At 32.5% G+C, this 17,108-nt stretch overlaps 1 protein-coding gene and 1 pseudogene across 1 annotated transcript in view; both read left to right on the top strand.

The window, feature by feature from the left end:
* Ccdc91 (coiled-coil domain containing 91) overlaps window positions 1-17,108 on the top strand; it is a 332,645-nt gene that overhangs the window by 147,775 nt on the left and 167,762 nt on the right. Inside the window, exon 7 of the mRNA XM_026410706.2 lies at window positions 8,177-8,254. Within this exon, the coding sequence (XP_026266491.1) occupies window positions 8,177-8,254 (78 nt within the window). The remainder of the gene's footprint in view (window positions 1-8,176; window positions 8,255-17,108) is intronic.
* On the top strand, window positions 13,304-13,442 carry LOC113198114 (U2 spliceosomal RNA; annotated as a pseudogene).

The following is a 17,108-nucleotide window of genomic DNA, read 5'->3' as shown; positions in this document are numbered from 1 at the left end:
AATCGTACTTCTAATCCACATTTGATGCCCTTTTATTCTCTAGTACAATTGTATCATAAATTTGGTTAGATCAGTATTCAAGTATAATTTTTATGTAAATGCTATTGTCCTCTGAATGACATCACATATTATGATTTTTTTCCCTTCCTGAACAACTTTTTGTTTATCTTGAATTTATTGTTGTCTGTGCTTCTTACTCTTTATGATTTTTTTCTATGAAAAGTTTTTCTGTTAATTTTTGTTATGATCTTACATATGTTTAATCTTAATTAAGTTATTAGAACTTATGACCTTATGTTTGACTCATTTGTTAATTTGGAGTATGTCAACTGTCCTGGAAGTACACTTATACATTTCTAGGGTCTTTACTAATAACAAGTTATTTTAATTTGCCTTGCTTCCCCAGATTTGTTTTTCTGATTGGGAAGGCTATTATGAGCTTTGTTCTTAAGACAACTCTGACTTTTAGGAGTGTTTCCCACATAAAAATGATGTTTCGTTTAAGATTATTTTATTTTGGACCTTAAGTTAATTCCCCTTATTTCCTATAAGACAAATAATATTGTACACATTAAGGTAAATGTATGAGTTAGATATGTTTTAATGGTGGTCCTTTTTAGTAGTCAGTAGAACTAGAGGTGAGAAGTCTTGGACTTATATATGTCCATTGGGGAGCTATCTCAAACATCTCTTCAGTTCTATAAAATGAAAAGATTCAAAGAACAACAACAATTAAAAAGCTCTTAGAAATTCAAACATAATAATAAGGGATCTGTGAATGTTGTTTTTTGTAACAAGTATTTTACAACTTGCTATTTAGTTCTGGGGAATTTCTTGAATTTTGATGAATTGTTCTGTTTTGTTTTTTCTCTTTGCTTTGTAACAACTATTGTATGGTTCCTGTATCTACTGAAATGCTTGTTTTATTGTATTAAGTTTTCATGTTTTATTTCTATCTCAGTTTTTGGCTGTTTTTTTAATCCCTTTTTTCGTAGTTGATGTTTTCATGTAATTGTTTTGAATTTCTAAGAGATTTTATATTATTGTTGTTCTTTGAATCTTTTCATTTTATAGTATTTGTTCTTGTTTTGTGAATGTCCTATTTTCTGTGAATTCCATGAAGTTAAGGTTATTTTTCAATCCTCCATAATCTGTTTTTTTCAAGAATATTCTTTTTTCTTTTTCTGGTATTGTCTTCTAATATTTGTCATCCATCTAAGGACTTTTTAAATGGCTGGTGGTTCATAGATACCTCTTATTAATGAGTTTTAGGCATAAGCAGTTTTGATTGGAAGTTCCATATTACAGATGAGGCATGGTATAGTATAGGATTAACTGTAGGGTTTTTTGATAAGAAAAACAAGAACTACTTTCCAGTGTTTTAGTTGCACTCTGCATGGCAGCAACCGTAAATGATTTGTGTATGTTTTGCTGTCTATTTTAAAGATCTGGTATTATTGCTAGTATTAAGATCCATATTAAATTTCCAGAATTCCATTTAGGAGAGAGAACTCAAATAAATAGTAATTATTATTTTTAACACTTAAGAAGAAATTTGATAGAGGCTATGCAATAGTCTCATCAGGAAAAACATTTTCTATTAACATACTAGTTCCTCTGGGCACACATGGGACAGAGTAAATGTGAAAGCACTTGAGGTCTAAAGGAAGAAGTTCATTCAAAGAAAGGTAATGGAAAAGTACCCTATTAGATACCTAAGGTGGCCATAACAAATTATCATCTACTTGGTGGATTAAAATAAAATAAATATGTTGTCTCAAAGTTGTAAGGGTCAGAATTCATGTTGTCAGGGACACACTTGCTCAGAGTTTGCATGGAAGAATCTTTTCTTGCCTTTTCTAGGTTTTCATATACAACATTTCTTGGCTTTGGGCAGTATTACTCCATTTTCTGTCTTCATTTTCACATGGCCTTCTTCCCTATGTCTCAAATCACCTTCTCTTTTCTCTTATAAGGAAATTAGTCATTGGATTTGGGGCCAGCCTTAAATCCTTAGTTCATTGATCCTTAATTATATTTGCAAAAGATTACATTCATAGGTACCAGGGGTTAGGACTTGAACAAATCTTTTTAGGGACATAACACAACCCACTACAGTCTTATCCTGATACCCCCAAATTTTATACATCATTGTGTAAAATTCATTTATTCAGTCTCAACTTCCCTAGAAATTTCAATTCACTGAAACATCTGTGGTAAGTCTAAAAAATCTCATCTAAATACCACCATCTCAAAAGCTCCAAATGTCATCATCTAAACCATCTAACCCAGGTGTGGGTGAGACTCTGGGTACAGGCAGTCCTGGGGTATATTTCCTTTCAGTCAATAGACCTGTGAAACCAGAAAAGAAGTCATTTGCTTCCAGAATACAATGGTGGTACAGGCATCAGATTCCCATCTGAAAGGGGGAAATCAACAGTCCTGAAAAAGTTCAGAAGCCAGTATAGTAAATTCCATTAGGTCTCAAAGGCTTGAGAATAATCCTCTGTGATTTTATGTGTTGCACTTGTGGCTCCAGTGTGGGGAGCATCTGGATGTGTGCCTCCAGCTCAGTTGATGTATGGGCCTGCACTCCAGGTGCCTTCTGTGCCCAGGGTTATGACTTTATTACCTTTTGCACTGGGAGCTCTGTTTTCCTCTGTGACTATGACTGCTGGCTTCTGCCTTATATCCATGACTTGAGCTTCTGCCTCTGGGCCTGTGTCCCTGGTCTGTCTGCAGTCTCACCAGAAGCACCCTAATGTTCATACTTCTACCAGTATTCTTTTCATTATGATTTATTTACACTTTCAAATGACAGATGCTCAGGGTTAGTGATGTAGCTCAGTTGTAGAGCATTTACCCAGCATGCATCAAGTCCTGGGTTCAATGCCCAGCACCAGTTCCCCTCCTTCCAAAATATAAGGTCAAGTAACAGTGCTTTTTCTACCATGTTCTTCACTTCCTCCTAATCCCCCATCAATATTACCTTTAATGCCCATATTTCTACTAACCATCTTCAAAGCAATCTATGCTTTTCTTACTTGTATCTGAGCATTCTTTCAGTCTTTGCCTATAACATAATTCCAGAGTCATTTTCATTTTTTTAAGGTACTTGTTATAGCATCACCTTTCTTCTTAGTACCAAAATCTATATTATTTTCTTAAGCTTTTGATAAAAATTTTCCAAAACTTGGTGACTTTAAATAGTATAAATTTATGTATGAATGTCAGAATTCTTAAGTCCATATGGTAGCAGTGCCATGTCCAATCAAACTCTGGAGAACAGCCTTAAAATAGGAAATAGTCATAAAACTTATATAAAAATTTTAGAGAGGTTTATATCTACAATGATTAGGGTAATGTTTATAGATTGAGTGTACATATAAGGTCTTTTCTTTATCATTGTTATTTCTTTATCATAGTTATCATTGGCTGGAAATTGTTCCTTTCTACACTGATGGCCACACCTGGAACCACAGAGTGGGGAGGGTTGTTGTAATTGTCCTAAATACAAGTATGTGAAGCTTTTTTTAGATTCAAAATGTTGTCTACACTTCCCTCCGCCCCTCCCTCTTTTCCTTTTTTCCCTTCCTCCTCCTTTTTCTCTTCCCTCTCCCACCTTGTTTCCTTCATTATTTTTGACCTTCTTTTTCTTCCTCCTTACCTCGCTTCCATTTCTTTCTTCCCTGCTTGGCTTGAGTTAATCTTAAGCATCTATTTCTCAAGGTAACCAACCTTTTAAGATCTTAACAAAGCTGAAGATAAATAATAATCTAATCTGGTGCTGAGTTGTTTCTTTTTTTTCTTCCTGTTGAAGCAAATAATAATGTGACATTGAAGTAGCAGTAGAAATATAGCCAATCAAATCAACAAATTAGCCATCATAAGCCAGGATTTTCTAAGAGGCTAAGTTTCTCAAGCTGTGCAGGATTTGGCCTTTGTTAACAGCATGTAACTGGTAAGGGAGATGTTATGCTAATGGAGAAATGACAATGACAACAATAATTGCATTGTTGTAAACACATCTTCTCTTATGAATTCCACATGAGTAGTTGTTTTCTTCTTCAGAATGATGAATTTGGTGACTAGCTTATAAATTCCTCATTTGCTAACTTATTAATTCCTTTCCTAAAAGTTTTGGTTTGGACATGGCTATGAGATTGTCATGTCTTTCTTTTGTAAATTAGCACATAGAAATATCAGTTACTTCTTTGCTAATACAAGCAGATTGTAGGGGTTTTTGCATACCTCATCTTTTATCTGTTAAGAAAATTCCAGAAAGAGTTTGCTTTATTATGTTGCTTTTGATTGAGAGGATTCAGCACAGCTGAAAGTTTGTATTTATTAGCTGATGAAATTTATGCAGCGTGTTAAGGTAGCCATTAATGGGATAGGGCCAGAGATTGATGTTAATCGCAAACATGTTTTATTTCAAATTGTAGTATTACGTGATACCTTTAGACTGATTCTGATATCCCTATGTAATTTTTTTTCTCCATTTAGTATTTGGCTAAAAATAATTAATCTGTGAGACCAATTGGGGAAGAATTTGAAGTGTTATGTGCTGTTTTTGTTGGAATGTATAAAGATACTGAGAAATCAGATAGAATGGAAAGATAAAGAGTAAACACTTATTCAGTGGGAAAATTTCTGTTGCATAAGACTGTGAGAATTTTGCTTTCTTTAGGAATCAACTAGGCTTCTTGCAACTCTTAGATGTTAGGATTAATGAAAAATGAAGAGGTGTTGTTTTGTTGTTTTTCTTCTGTTTTGATAGTATGGTCTAAACAAATCTTTATTGTACTATTTTGGCATTTATAAGTAGACTACAAAGTGTGCTAGATTCTTCAGATTGTGGTAGAGAAGAATTTTATACTATGTCTCAGTCAGAACTTTTCAGTGCATTAGTTGGATGTTAGCCTACTATCTTTATTTTGATTTTTGACCCACAGATTTCCTTTTGGATAATCTGGAGGTGTTTATGCCTGCCTTTTCCAATGTAGTTGATTAGTTGTTATGAAAGGGATGCATGCAGTCTTGTGGCTTCAGAGAAAGTAGTGAAGTCTGTATTGAAAAACCATTCTCAATCAGATGATATTAGCTAATTATGTTCTGGTAGGCTATTTATAGACTGGCTCATGGCCAAAGAATTTGGAAACTAACATCAGTTGTCTTTTAGTAGGTAGAATGTAATGCTTGATTGATCCCTGGAGTTTCTTTCTTTTCTCTTTTTCCCTTTTTAAAGATTTATAATAATTTATTCTAAACATATTAATCAAATGTTGGATTTTAAAACCATCTATGTGGCAAAGAATTCTGTTTGCTAAGCCTGGATTAATTTATTAGAGATGATTAGTATGGGTTCAGTGTGGCTTTGCAATGTACAACAATGATAGAATTTGAATTAAAAAATATTTATTAATTTGTACCATAGCTTCAGGTCTTTTATAAATAAATCTTGAGTCAGGTATCTGAATCATACCAATAAAAAGTTTGCTAATTTATCCTTTTTCTGGAAAGCACATGGTTCCTTGTTTACATAGCTATTCAACAGATACTTTCTGATTACTAATCATGTCCAGTCACATTAAGAATATGAGATATTTAATCATTTTGAAAATAAAGGAGTTGGGATCAAGTGGTTATGTGTAGTGGAGGGTTGGTGGGAATGTGCTTTGAATAGCTCCTATTTTGCAGCATTTTTGTCAGACCAAAATTTCTACTTGGCTGTAAAGAATTGATGAAGGACTATTTCAGGTTTTACCAAGAATGACCAATTGTGTCTTAGTTTCTTCAGAAGGTATGATATGTGACATAAGTCTCTATTATTGAATTTCATTCAGAAAGCAAACCTGTTAATAAGATTGGGAATACATTCAAACAGTTCATTTTTTAACATGATTTTTTTGGGGGGTGGAGGCGGTACTAGGTATATAATTCAGTTCCTTGAACACGCTAGGCAAGCATTCTACCACTGAGCTACATGGTTAGCCTAGGATATTTTTAAATAAATACTGAGATGACTGTCAGGAGATGTGATTTAGACTTTGCCCTGCCCTCATTTAACTCATTGACCTTGAACAAATTTCTTGACCTTTTCAAGCCTCACTTTTCTCAATAATAAAATGAGTGCATTGGAATAGTTATCTTTGACATCTATTTTTGTTTAAAAATTCTGCAGTTTTATTTAAGGCAAGAACATTTTCCTAAGTCTTCCCTTTCTATTGATGCTTTGGGATTTGACATTTTGAAAGAAAGCTATCATTGTGGTTAAATTTGGTTTTGACTACATTGAAGATAGGTTGTAAATTTTTGACTTTATTTTCTTGAATAAAAATTTCAGACTATGTATATGTAGTATTTGGTTATTCCTGTATTTTTCTTTTGATAACTGGGCAGCCTGATATGCCACTTTGAAGTAAGCAGAGTAGAGCTGATTGATCTAATTGTAGCATACTCTATCCTAGACTAGCCTAAAGAAAGTTGGAAGGTTGTCTTAGAAATAATTTAATCCAACTCTCTTACTTAACAGGTAAAGAAATATGACCAAAAAATGTTTGTTAATTTATATGTATAACAAATCAGAAAAAGAACATTAACTATAATCTTATTTGTTCACCCATCCAACATGTATATGAACCTAAATTCAAAATCATCTTCCACATGTTTTAATATTCTTATTTTGATTTAAAGTAGCTCTGTCTCTCTTTGAAAAATAAAATTATTTTCTCATTTCTCACATATGTTTGGCCTTCAAATCCTACCCATTCTATTTTCTTTGTTCAGTCCTTATTTATTAAGCTGACACTATAAATAAAGCACCATAATATATATATATTCAATATCAAGTAAAACTTTATCTTCTCTAACTAAACATGTGTCAGACTTTGAAATATTTCTGATATCTGTCTTTTTCTCATCTTATCAAGAGCCATAGTGTTAGAGTACTATCATTTTCTCTCCTAATATAGTATGTGTGTGTGAGGGCGTGGTGGTGTAGGCAGTGATAAGTTAATGTAAAACATTCAGTAATGATAGTTTCTATGAAAAAAATGAAGTACAATTTGTGGATAATGATGAATGTTTATTATTTTACATAAAATTTCTGATTTGTCTGAAAGTTTAAAAGGATTGTCTTGGCTACTTTACTAGAGAGATAATGGAATTTCAGCAACAAGAGAGCATTGTAGTAATCCTGGTAAAGAATGCTCATGGTGCAACTAGAGAAGTAGCAGTGAAAATCTTACAAAGTGCTCAGACACTGGGTCATCTGATGGTTATAATATGTTTAAATAAATTAATTAAGGGAACAAATATTTGTAAAGGGTTTAGAACAATGCCATGTTATTAAAGAGTTTCTTAAGGAATTTAAAATGAAAATCAAGACAACAAGATTTTTGGGCCGGGGATGTGGCTCAAGCGGTAGCGCGCTCACCTGGCATGCGTGCGAAGCAGGTTAGATCCTCAGCACCACATACAAACAAAGATGTTGTGTCCGAGGATAACTAAAAAATAAATATTAAAATTCTCTCTCTCTCTCTCTCTCTCTCTCTCTCTCTCTCTCTAAAAAAAAGACAACAAGATTTTATAAAGAATTGTAGCACATGGTTTGTGAGAGAAAAAGAAGAGAAATTAGAAATGATTTCGAGATTTTTTGTCTGAGCATGGGAAGATTTATAGAGGAAAACCAGGATTTTGACTTTGAACTTCTTAACTTTCAGATTCTTTTTAGATACCCATGTAATTAGGTTAGTAGAGAAATAAATTTGGCAGTCAGCCATGACAGAGTTTGGGAATATATTGTAAGGAGTTACAGATAAATATTATTTAAGGTAATAGAATTAAGATTAATTAGTGTTTTAAAAAGAGGTCTGATCACCAGGAAACGCCTACATTTAGAAGTAGGCACAACTTGTGCAACTTGCCAGGGGAAACACTATTACCTGTTTTATTTAACCTCCCAGCACAGTTTTCTGGTTTTCTCTTTTCAGTTATTTGCTTTCAATTCCTCATGGCCTTGTGCTTCCCAGTACTCTTAAGTAGAACTTTTATTTCCTTTGCAGCATTAGAACTCTACAAACTGCCTGATCATTCACAGAAGCAAAAGTCAAGGGTTTTATAGTTATTTTGAAAACAAAAGAGAAGAACAAATCATGATTTTTTTTTCTTTCAGGAAAAACATAAACAAGAACTGGAAGACATGAGAAAAGCTGGTCATGAAGCCCTTAGCATTATTGTGGATGAATATAAGGTAGAGGTTTTAGAATTTCTTTGTTTATTCTTTTAAACTTGAAAAACTTCAGTAAAAATTTTACACACATAAATCATGTGCAAACATACAAAAATTGTACACTTATAGTGAAGCATATTTGGTATATCATTCCTTTCAGTTGATCAATCAATGTCCATTGCAACATACTTGGTGGATTACAAGATAATGCTAGATATTGCACTGTATTGGTGAAACTTAGTCTATTTGAAAATATGATATCAGCAGGTGAAGAAATCTGAATACAAAATACTGTAGAATTCATTCCTATGTTATCTATTTTGTCTCTGTGGAACAAAATGAGGAAAAGAAAGTGGCAAGGAGACTGGATATAATGAAGGTATAAAGTAGATCAGTAGAAAAATGAGAATAAGAGGGAAGGAGGAAGAAACGGATCGGGATAGAAATATGGAATGAATTTAACAATAGCGTGATATAATTGTATATAAAGTACTAAAAAGGATTTCACCTATATACACATGTAGAAAATACTGATCTAAAATAAATAAATAAGGGAATGAAAGGAAGATCAATAGAGGAGAGGAGAAAGAATAACAAGAGAGAGGAGGGAAGGGAAGTTGGAGAATGGGGATTGAAATCAAATTCCTCATATGTATTATTTTGTCAGATGAACCTAAATTCTACGTATAATTGTAATGCTTTAATTACAAATTTTAAAAACCCAGTACCAGTACAACCAATACTAGAAACAAGAAAATCTTAATTTTAATTAAAAACAAAACATAACAAACAGATGCCAATCTTCAGCTAATACTGATGTTAGAATTATCTGACAAGAATTTTAAGGTTCTGACAAGGGTGGCATCCTTCATAAAAAATGTTTTAACAAGAAATTACGTACATCACAACAGAAATGGAAAAACAAAAATCTCAGAAAGCTTTAGCAAAATAATAGATTATCTAAAGAAGCATCAAATGGAAATTTTAGAAGTAGAAAATGCATTTAACAGAATTTTTAAAAATCTGGGATGGTTTAACAGCAGATTGTAGAATAACAAAAAGAAAAGAATGTATAAATTTGAAAATAAAGAATAGAAATCCCTAACTTGAAAATAGAGAACAGAAAAAAGTCTGAAAACAAATGAGTAGGGATTTATGAATCTGTGGGATTACAAGAAATGTTCTAAAATTTGTTTTCATTAAATGAGTCCTGAAAGAAGAGGGTGGAGTTTGAAAAAAAAATTTAGTTACAGTAGCTGAAAATTCCCCAAATATGGCAGAATATATAATACTATATATTCAAGATACCAAGTGAATTCCAAATATGCTAACAAAAACAAAAGAGCAAAGAAAAGATCTTTGCTAAGGTACATTGTTATGGTTAATTAACTATGTCAACTTGACTGGGCCAGGTTGCTCAGCTATTTTGTCACTTCTGGGATGGGGATGTTTCCACAAGGGTGTTTTCTGGGGGGATAAGATTACCATTTAACTCTGTGGACTTAGAGTAAAGCAGATTGTCTTCCATGATGTGGATTGGCAGCATTCAATTATTTGAAGATCAAAGATCAGTTTTCCCCAAGCAAACAAGTGTCTGCCAACAGACTAACTTGAACTGCATCATTAGCTCTTCCTTAGGTCTGCATCCTGACATCCTTTTGACTTCAACTAGAACATCTGTCCATCTTTGCAAATTTTGAACTTGTTAGACTCCATAATTTCATAAGCCAACTCCTTAAAAACAGACCTCTATCTTTGTACACATCCTATTGATTCTGTTTCTCTGGAGACTCTGAGCCAGACTTCTCCAAACTAAATAGAAATCAGTCTTGGAAAAGAGAGAATAAATTTACATTTTTACCAATGGGAGAAAAGCAATTAGAAAGATGGTAGAGTTTTCACCAGAAGAAATGGAAGAACTATCAATTATTGGGGGGGGGGGGAGAAACTGTTAACCCAGAATTCTATATATGGTGAAAATATACTTCAGGAATAAGTAGTCGTTGTGGGGAGTCAACATATTCTCAGATGAAGGAAAACAGAATTTATCACAGCAGACCTACCTTTAAAAAATGGCTAAAGGAAATTGTTGCAACAAAAAGGAAATGATGAAGGAATCCTGGAACATAAAAGAACAAAGGGAAATGGAAAAACATGGGTAAACATAATAGACTTTCCTTTTGAGTTTTCTAAATTATGTTTTTTGCAGCAGACCTTCTAACAGTGTCTGATATAGTTCTGTAATCTTGGAGACATTTGAATGTAGTTCAGACATGTATTTTAGAGATTTTGATTTATTATGTAGTAGAAATGCTTTTCTCCATATATTATAAATATCCAAGCATCTAAAGTAATGCCTAGCAGTGATCAGTACAAAATAAAATTTAATTAAAAGCCAACCTTAATGACATACAATAGTAACCGGTAGAATTTGGGAAGGAAAGGAATAGAATAGATAAAGGAACTCTGGAGTCCATCAGGGAATGCCTTATACACACATTGAAATGACACATTTAACTCCATTAATATGTATAGTTCATATATATTAATAAAAATAATATACATTTTAAAAATGAAAATAATTTAGTTATTGATATGGTATTTTTTTAAAATATGGGCATTTAAAGTTACAAATTTACTCCTGAACTATACTATATTTCATCCTGTAATTTGTGCTGTTATATTGTTTCCATTTTTATTCATGTTAAATATTTTCTAATATTCCTTGCAATTTCTTTGCTGACCCATTAGTTCTTTAGAAATGTGTTGTTTAATTTCCACAGAAATTTCCCCAATTTCTGGCTATGATTGATTTCACTTTAATTTCATTGTGGTTGGAGAACTTATTTTTGGTAACTTCAGTTTTTTAAAATTTAGTGAGGATCATTTTATGAGCTAGTTTATAATCTATCCTGTGGAATTTCCATGTGCACTTGAGAAGAATGAATATTCTACTACTGCTGGGTTTAGTGAGGTATTCTCTCTATGTCTCTAGGTGGAATTGGTTTATAGTGCTGTTTCAGTCTCCTATATGCCATTGATAATTTACCTAGTTTTCCTATCCATTATTCAACGTGGGGTATTTAAATGTCTGAGTATTATTATTATTGAATTATTTGTTTCCTTTCAATTTCATTAGTTTTTGCTTCTTGTGCTTATTTTGGAAATGTTCTAATTATACGTTTGCATTTTTATGTCTTCATTATACTTTGACGTTTTTGCTATGATGTTTTTTAATCTAAGAAGTTGTTTTGTTATACTTTTTTTTCTTATAATGGTAAAGCCCCTTTATCTCTCTTTTGGTTGCTATTTGTATGGTATATGTTCCCCATATTGTTACTTTGAAACCATTTATGTCTTTGAATATAAAGTTTATCTTATGCACAAATTTTATGTGTGTGTATAGTTTTATGCACTTTCTTTTTAAATAAGTAAGAGACAAAAGAAGAAGAAAGGTCTAATTATGTTGTCATTTAAAATTACTTTCGTAATTAACTTTTTTGGTTCCCCTCCCCTTTTTTTCCTTTTTTGTGGTACTGGGGATTGAACCCATGTGTGCTCTACCACTGAGCAATATCCCCAGTCCTTTTTAATTTTATTTTGAGACAGGGTCTCTTGCTGAGTTGCTGAGGTGGGCCTATAACTGTGATCCTCCTGGCTCAGCCTCACAAGTAGCAGGGATAAAAGGATTCACCACTGCACCCAGTGGCCTGCTTTATTTTTGCATATGGAATGGTTTGGTGTTGCTTGCATTAGTCTGAAGAGTATTTAAAGACTCTCTTAAACACATTTTTCCCCCCTCTTTACCTGATTTCCCTGCTTAGCTTCTAACTTATTTTTTTTGTATTTTTTTTATACCATGCTATTAGCTCCTATCATCTACAAAATGATTGATCTATTGTTTTTGATTGTGCCCTGGAGCATACATTGCTCCATATTCTGATCCAATTGCAATCATCCCCCATGGCAAGGGCAGTTTGTACCCAGTATTCGAGGCTTTCTGTAAGTCTTCCTTATTAGAGAACTGTAATACTGTGTGTAGGTGCCAGAAGACTAAGATGGTTATTCGCTTATTCTTGATTTCCTTACCCTTATCTAACTTTTAGAACGGGAGCTATAATTAAGGGGAAAGAGGACAAGTACTGCATCTGTCATATGGCTGCTGTTGCCATTCCAGAAGTCCTACCACCCTCTTCTTATGTCTTTTAATCCAAATTAAAGTAGTAGTTACTTTGTGTATATATATGTTTGTGTGTGTGTGTGTGTGTGTGTGTGTGTGTGTGTATAAAACCTTCATTTAAAAATGACTATAATGGGGATAATGAAGATCTTGAGTTAGGACATTATTTGTACTTTTACTATATCCATACTAGTTAAAGATTTGTGTACATCCTTTTCTCATATAAGAGATCCTCAGCCATTGGATTTTTTTTTTTTTTTTTTTTTTTTTTTTTTTTTGGTGGAGAGGATACCAGGGATTGAACTCAGGAGAATTCGACCCCTGAGCCACATCCCCAGCCCTATTTTGTATTTTATTTAGAGACAGAGTTTTAGTGAGTTGCTTAGCACCTCACTTTTTCCGACTCAGGCTTTGAACTTGAAATCCTCATGCCTCAGCCTCCCAAACTCCTGGGATTACAGGCATGCATGTGCCACTGTGTCTGGCTAACCACCAGATCTTTACTGATGACTTTTCTATTTTTTTTAAAGTATGGGACTTTTTAAAAATAATTTTCATTTTTTAAAAGTAAATTGTACATTACAGACAAAACAAAACAAAAAAACAGAGACACAAGCAAAGAACAAAGTCATCCAGTCACAAGAAGCTTAGTTGGATGTGTCCCTCTAGGTTTGTGCATATATACACAATATCCCATTTTGTATGTTTGAGATTGTGGTGTATATCATGCTTTTCCACACATCATGAATATTCACCAATTCAAAATCCTGAAGCTACATGAGTATTTTTTGATAACCAAGAATACACCACACCAGCTCAATCTGTTATCATTTCTGAGGACAAAAATTTCACTGAAGACAGAAATGGCAACAGGCCTCTAGATAGACATAATTGCTTCTTGGCCTTTTGGCTAAGATCAAGTGTAGTATATGTTCTTATCAGTATGGGTCTTTTTAAATGAATAATTTCTCAGATTATAAATTTTATTACATTTTGTGATTTTTGTCTCAGAAAATTTCCACAACTTCCAAATATTAATTAAAACCTTAATAATCAAAGTGCCATTCTTATTCTATACACATAATCAGATACATGCAGAAAAACCCTAAAGTTCCAGTTCATTTTTTGTTAGCATATCATGTGTACCTAACACCATTCACATGAAACACCAGTTTTTAAGCTTCCAAATGATGTGATCAGCAATTTCTCACTTAAAAATAGAAGCAAGCTGTGTTTTGACTTAATCTTTTCACGAGGAATTGAAAATTTGGGTTCAACTTGAGTTAGCCTTGTATTTAAGAGCTTAGCTCACCTCATCAAATTGGAATTTATTTCTTTTGAGTAATAACTATGTTCACACACTTTAAATCATCTACTCAGGAGTGGTCTAAAGACCATATGCAATCTATTGCCACATTTAAACAACTATAAGATTTGTAGTTATTTTCTAGTATTAGGCCTCTCATCTTATGCTATCTTTAGTAAGTTTATGGAATTATTTATATATCTTTTCCCATGGTTATCTGAAGGAATGTTACACATCTGTCTTAATTTCTACTGTGAATCTGCTAAGTACTTATATTAGTAGAGGTACTGATTAAGAGCCTAGATTTTTGAAATTAGATAGACCTGGGTCAAAGCCCCACCTCTGCTATTTGCTGATAGTGAGACATTGGGCAACTTTTAAAAATACAACTTCTGGGCTGGGACTGTGGCTCAGCAGTAGAGCACTCACCTAGCACGCGCAAAGCCCTCAGCACCACATAAAAATAAATAAATAAAGGTATTGTGTCCAATTACAACTAAAAAAAAAAAATACAACTTCTACAGTAAGTGAGGGAATAAGCCATGGAAACTTCACAAAAGTGTTGTGGGCATGTAGTGAAAATAATAAATTCTATGTAGCTAGTAATTAAGCCAGCCCTTAATAAATATTATCTATTATTGTTAATTATATTTACCATATTTATTATCTAGCATAGCAATTGTAATTCCTTTTCATTACCTTATGGCTGATTACTAGTGAGTGTACTTCTCAAAACTATATCGTACATATTCTTGTTGTAAGCTTTGTAGAAGTATCCACTTAAGAGAAGTAGATGGTAGCCAAGCCCATCATAATACTGGACTCCTTGTTGAAAAAAAACAGCTTCTTTTGTTCATTTAGAAATAAATAGCTAACTGAAGAATGATGAAAAGGATATATAAATTTATTAAACTTTAGAAGAAAACAAATCTAATACTAACCTCATGTGCTCAATATGCCAACTTTTACCATAATGTTTACTTCATTTTATTTGTTTCTTTTATGTCATAATTTAAAAATCTTTTAGCCTGATAATTAGCAACAGTAAAGTAAATGTAGATCTTGGAAGGCTTTCCATAGAGCATGCCACATCTAAGATTGTTTACCACAGGAACTATAAAAATTTTCCTTTACTTGTTTAATTGAGCTTTTGTCTTGAAATTGTCATTCTCTAATATCTGCACTGGCTCAGACTTCAGAAGTTATTAATGTCTGTACTTTCCTCTATTAAAGATTACTACACATGTTTTATAGTATCTTTTTTTAAGAAAAACAAGAAATTATATTAATGTGATGCTATTTTGTTTTAAGGTACATTCAGCAGTTGTCATTGACCAGATTACCTAAATCCTTTGGTTCCCAAATTTTGAAGCACATAATAAATTACTTATGTTGTTTTTAAGAAAAAGATCAATCAGTGCAGGTTTACTCCTTGTAAATTCTAAATCTTTAGGTATAGATAGAATCTGGGTATCTGTATTGCTTTAAAGTTCTGTAAGTTATCCTGCCCCTCCAAGTGAATTGTTAACCATTGCTTTATTCCTTTGTAAATATTTGTCAGTCTATTCTGCTTCAGCTTGCTGTTGTCATTTTCCCAATTTTTGTAATATATTATTGACTTTGTCAAGATGTGTGGTTGTGTGTGGTGCTTACATCTATGTATGCATGTATTTGTGTGTATTATATCCCATTAAACTCATTGGGAAATTTTTCCATATAAGAAAGTTGAAAGAAAGAAATTCTTAACAGAAATTAAATGAGTGTAGGATAGGATGCTGTTTCTGGAAGTTAACCTATAACTAAGAAACAAGGATTTGATGTCCAGTGTTGTGTTTTGTTTGTTTTTTTTTAACTTATGCCTTGTTTTCCTGGAGGTGCATAAGTGATCACTGTAAGGGAAAAAATCCTTTATAGCGGAGGACTGGTACAGTAATGCAGAGGAACTATCAAAGAAAGTCCTACATGGAAAAAATGCGGCATATTTGCTAAAGCAGATGTAGTTGTGTAATTTAAAGAACAAAAGGCCTTTTCTTTTTAAAGAGAAAATATCCTCTTGCACAGATGTGTCTCTTGTTTTTCTTTTCCTAAGTATCTGTGTATACATATATTCAATTAATACTTTGTATATAAATACTTGAGGTAAAGCCATTTTAAATACTTACCCACTCAAAATGATTTTTCTTTTTGCCCTAAATAACTTTTGGGAAGAATTTTCCAAGGGAAATACTTAGTTGACTCAGTGTGTTAAAATTCAAAGTCAAAACTTCTGCTAACATTCTATAATAGTAAGTGGAAAGCACTCAAGAAATTAAGTTCAACATATTGTTTTTATTTTATCTCACTTTGAGCTCAGTTCATTAAAAATTCCAACTTGGCACAAATAAGATATGAACATATTTTTTAGTTAAAATTTTTGTTTTGCTACTGTATATAGAATTTTCTCTTTCAAGGCAACAACAGTAGCCACCTCCTTTCTTTTTTCCTTCCTTAAATATGATATTTACTTTATTATAAATCAGTTGCATAAAGGCTCTTCCTTTTAAAACTCTTATACAGTTTTTAAAAATTTCATCCTGTAGTGGCATTTGTAAGTTTTTTTTTTTTAAATCTGGTTTGTTTGTTTATTTTTGCAATTAAATTATACTGTTTTGTGTTCTTTGTTTAAACTTCAAAGGTTTAGTCATTTTGCAGATAACATAGGAGAAGTATTGAAACATTGTTGAATTTTGACAAAGTTGACAAGATTCATCAAAATACAGATTTGAAAATAGCCATAAAAAAGCAAAAAAAATGAAATGCAGTTTGTTATAAAGTTTCTATGCCAACACTTAATAAATTATGGGTGGCTAAACTGACCCTTTGCTGTGCCATATTTTTTGGTGATATGAAAGTTAATTACTGGTCATCATATTAATCTGGAAACTAGATGAGTTTTTTATAAAGTCTTCTCAAACTCTAGGGCATTCTGTTTTGTTTGTTCAGTTATTCAAGTTTTAAAAACTCATTCAAATATAGCTAAACATTTCAAAATCTTTTCACCAGAGTTGGACATGCAGATGTATAGACCCTTTGCCCTTTTGTGGTCTTTGTTTCTTAAACTTAACTAAATCTATTATTTTAAATTAGTGTATTGTAATCCAAATGCCAAAAACCACTCCATGCTGGGCATATAAATAGTTCTTATAAATACTTGACTATTTTAATGAGAAGGCAAGGAATGGACAGATTCTTTTCTAAAGTCTTAGAATATTTTTTGAAGAGGATTTTCTGATACATTTTCCCTCTCCAATATTAGATCATTGAATCAGATACACTGAAATTTTGTCTCATTAGGTACATGAATTTCTGTTACTTATAGTGAAAAATGATGCAAAATTGCTATATAAAAT

This window comes from Urocitellus parryii, chromosome 5 (genome assembly GCF_045843805.1).
Source record: "Urocitellus parryii isolate mUroPar1 chromosome 5, mUroPar1.hap1, whole genome shotgun sequence".
NCBI lineage: Eukaryota > Metazoa > Chordata > Mammalia > Rodentia > Sciuridae > Urocitellus > Urocitellus parryii.
This window is presented reverse-complemented; position numbering and strand designations above follow the sequence as displayed.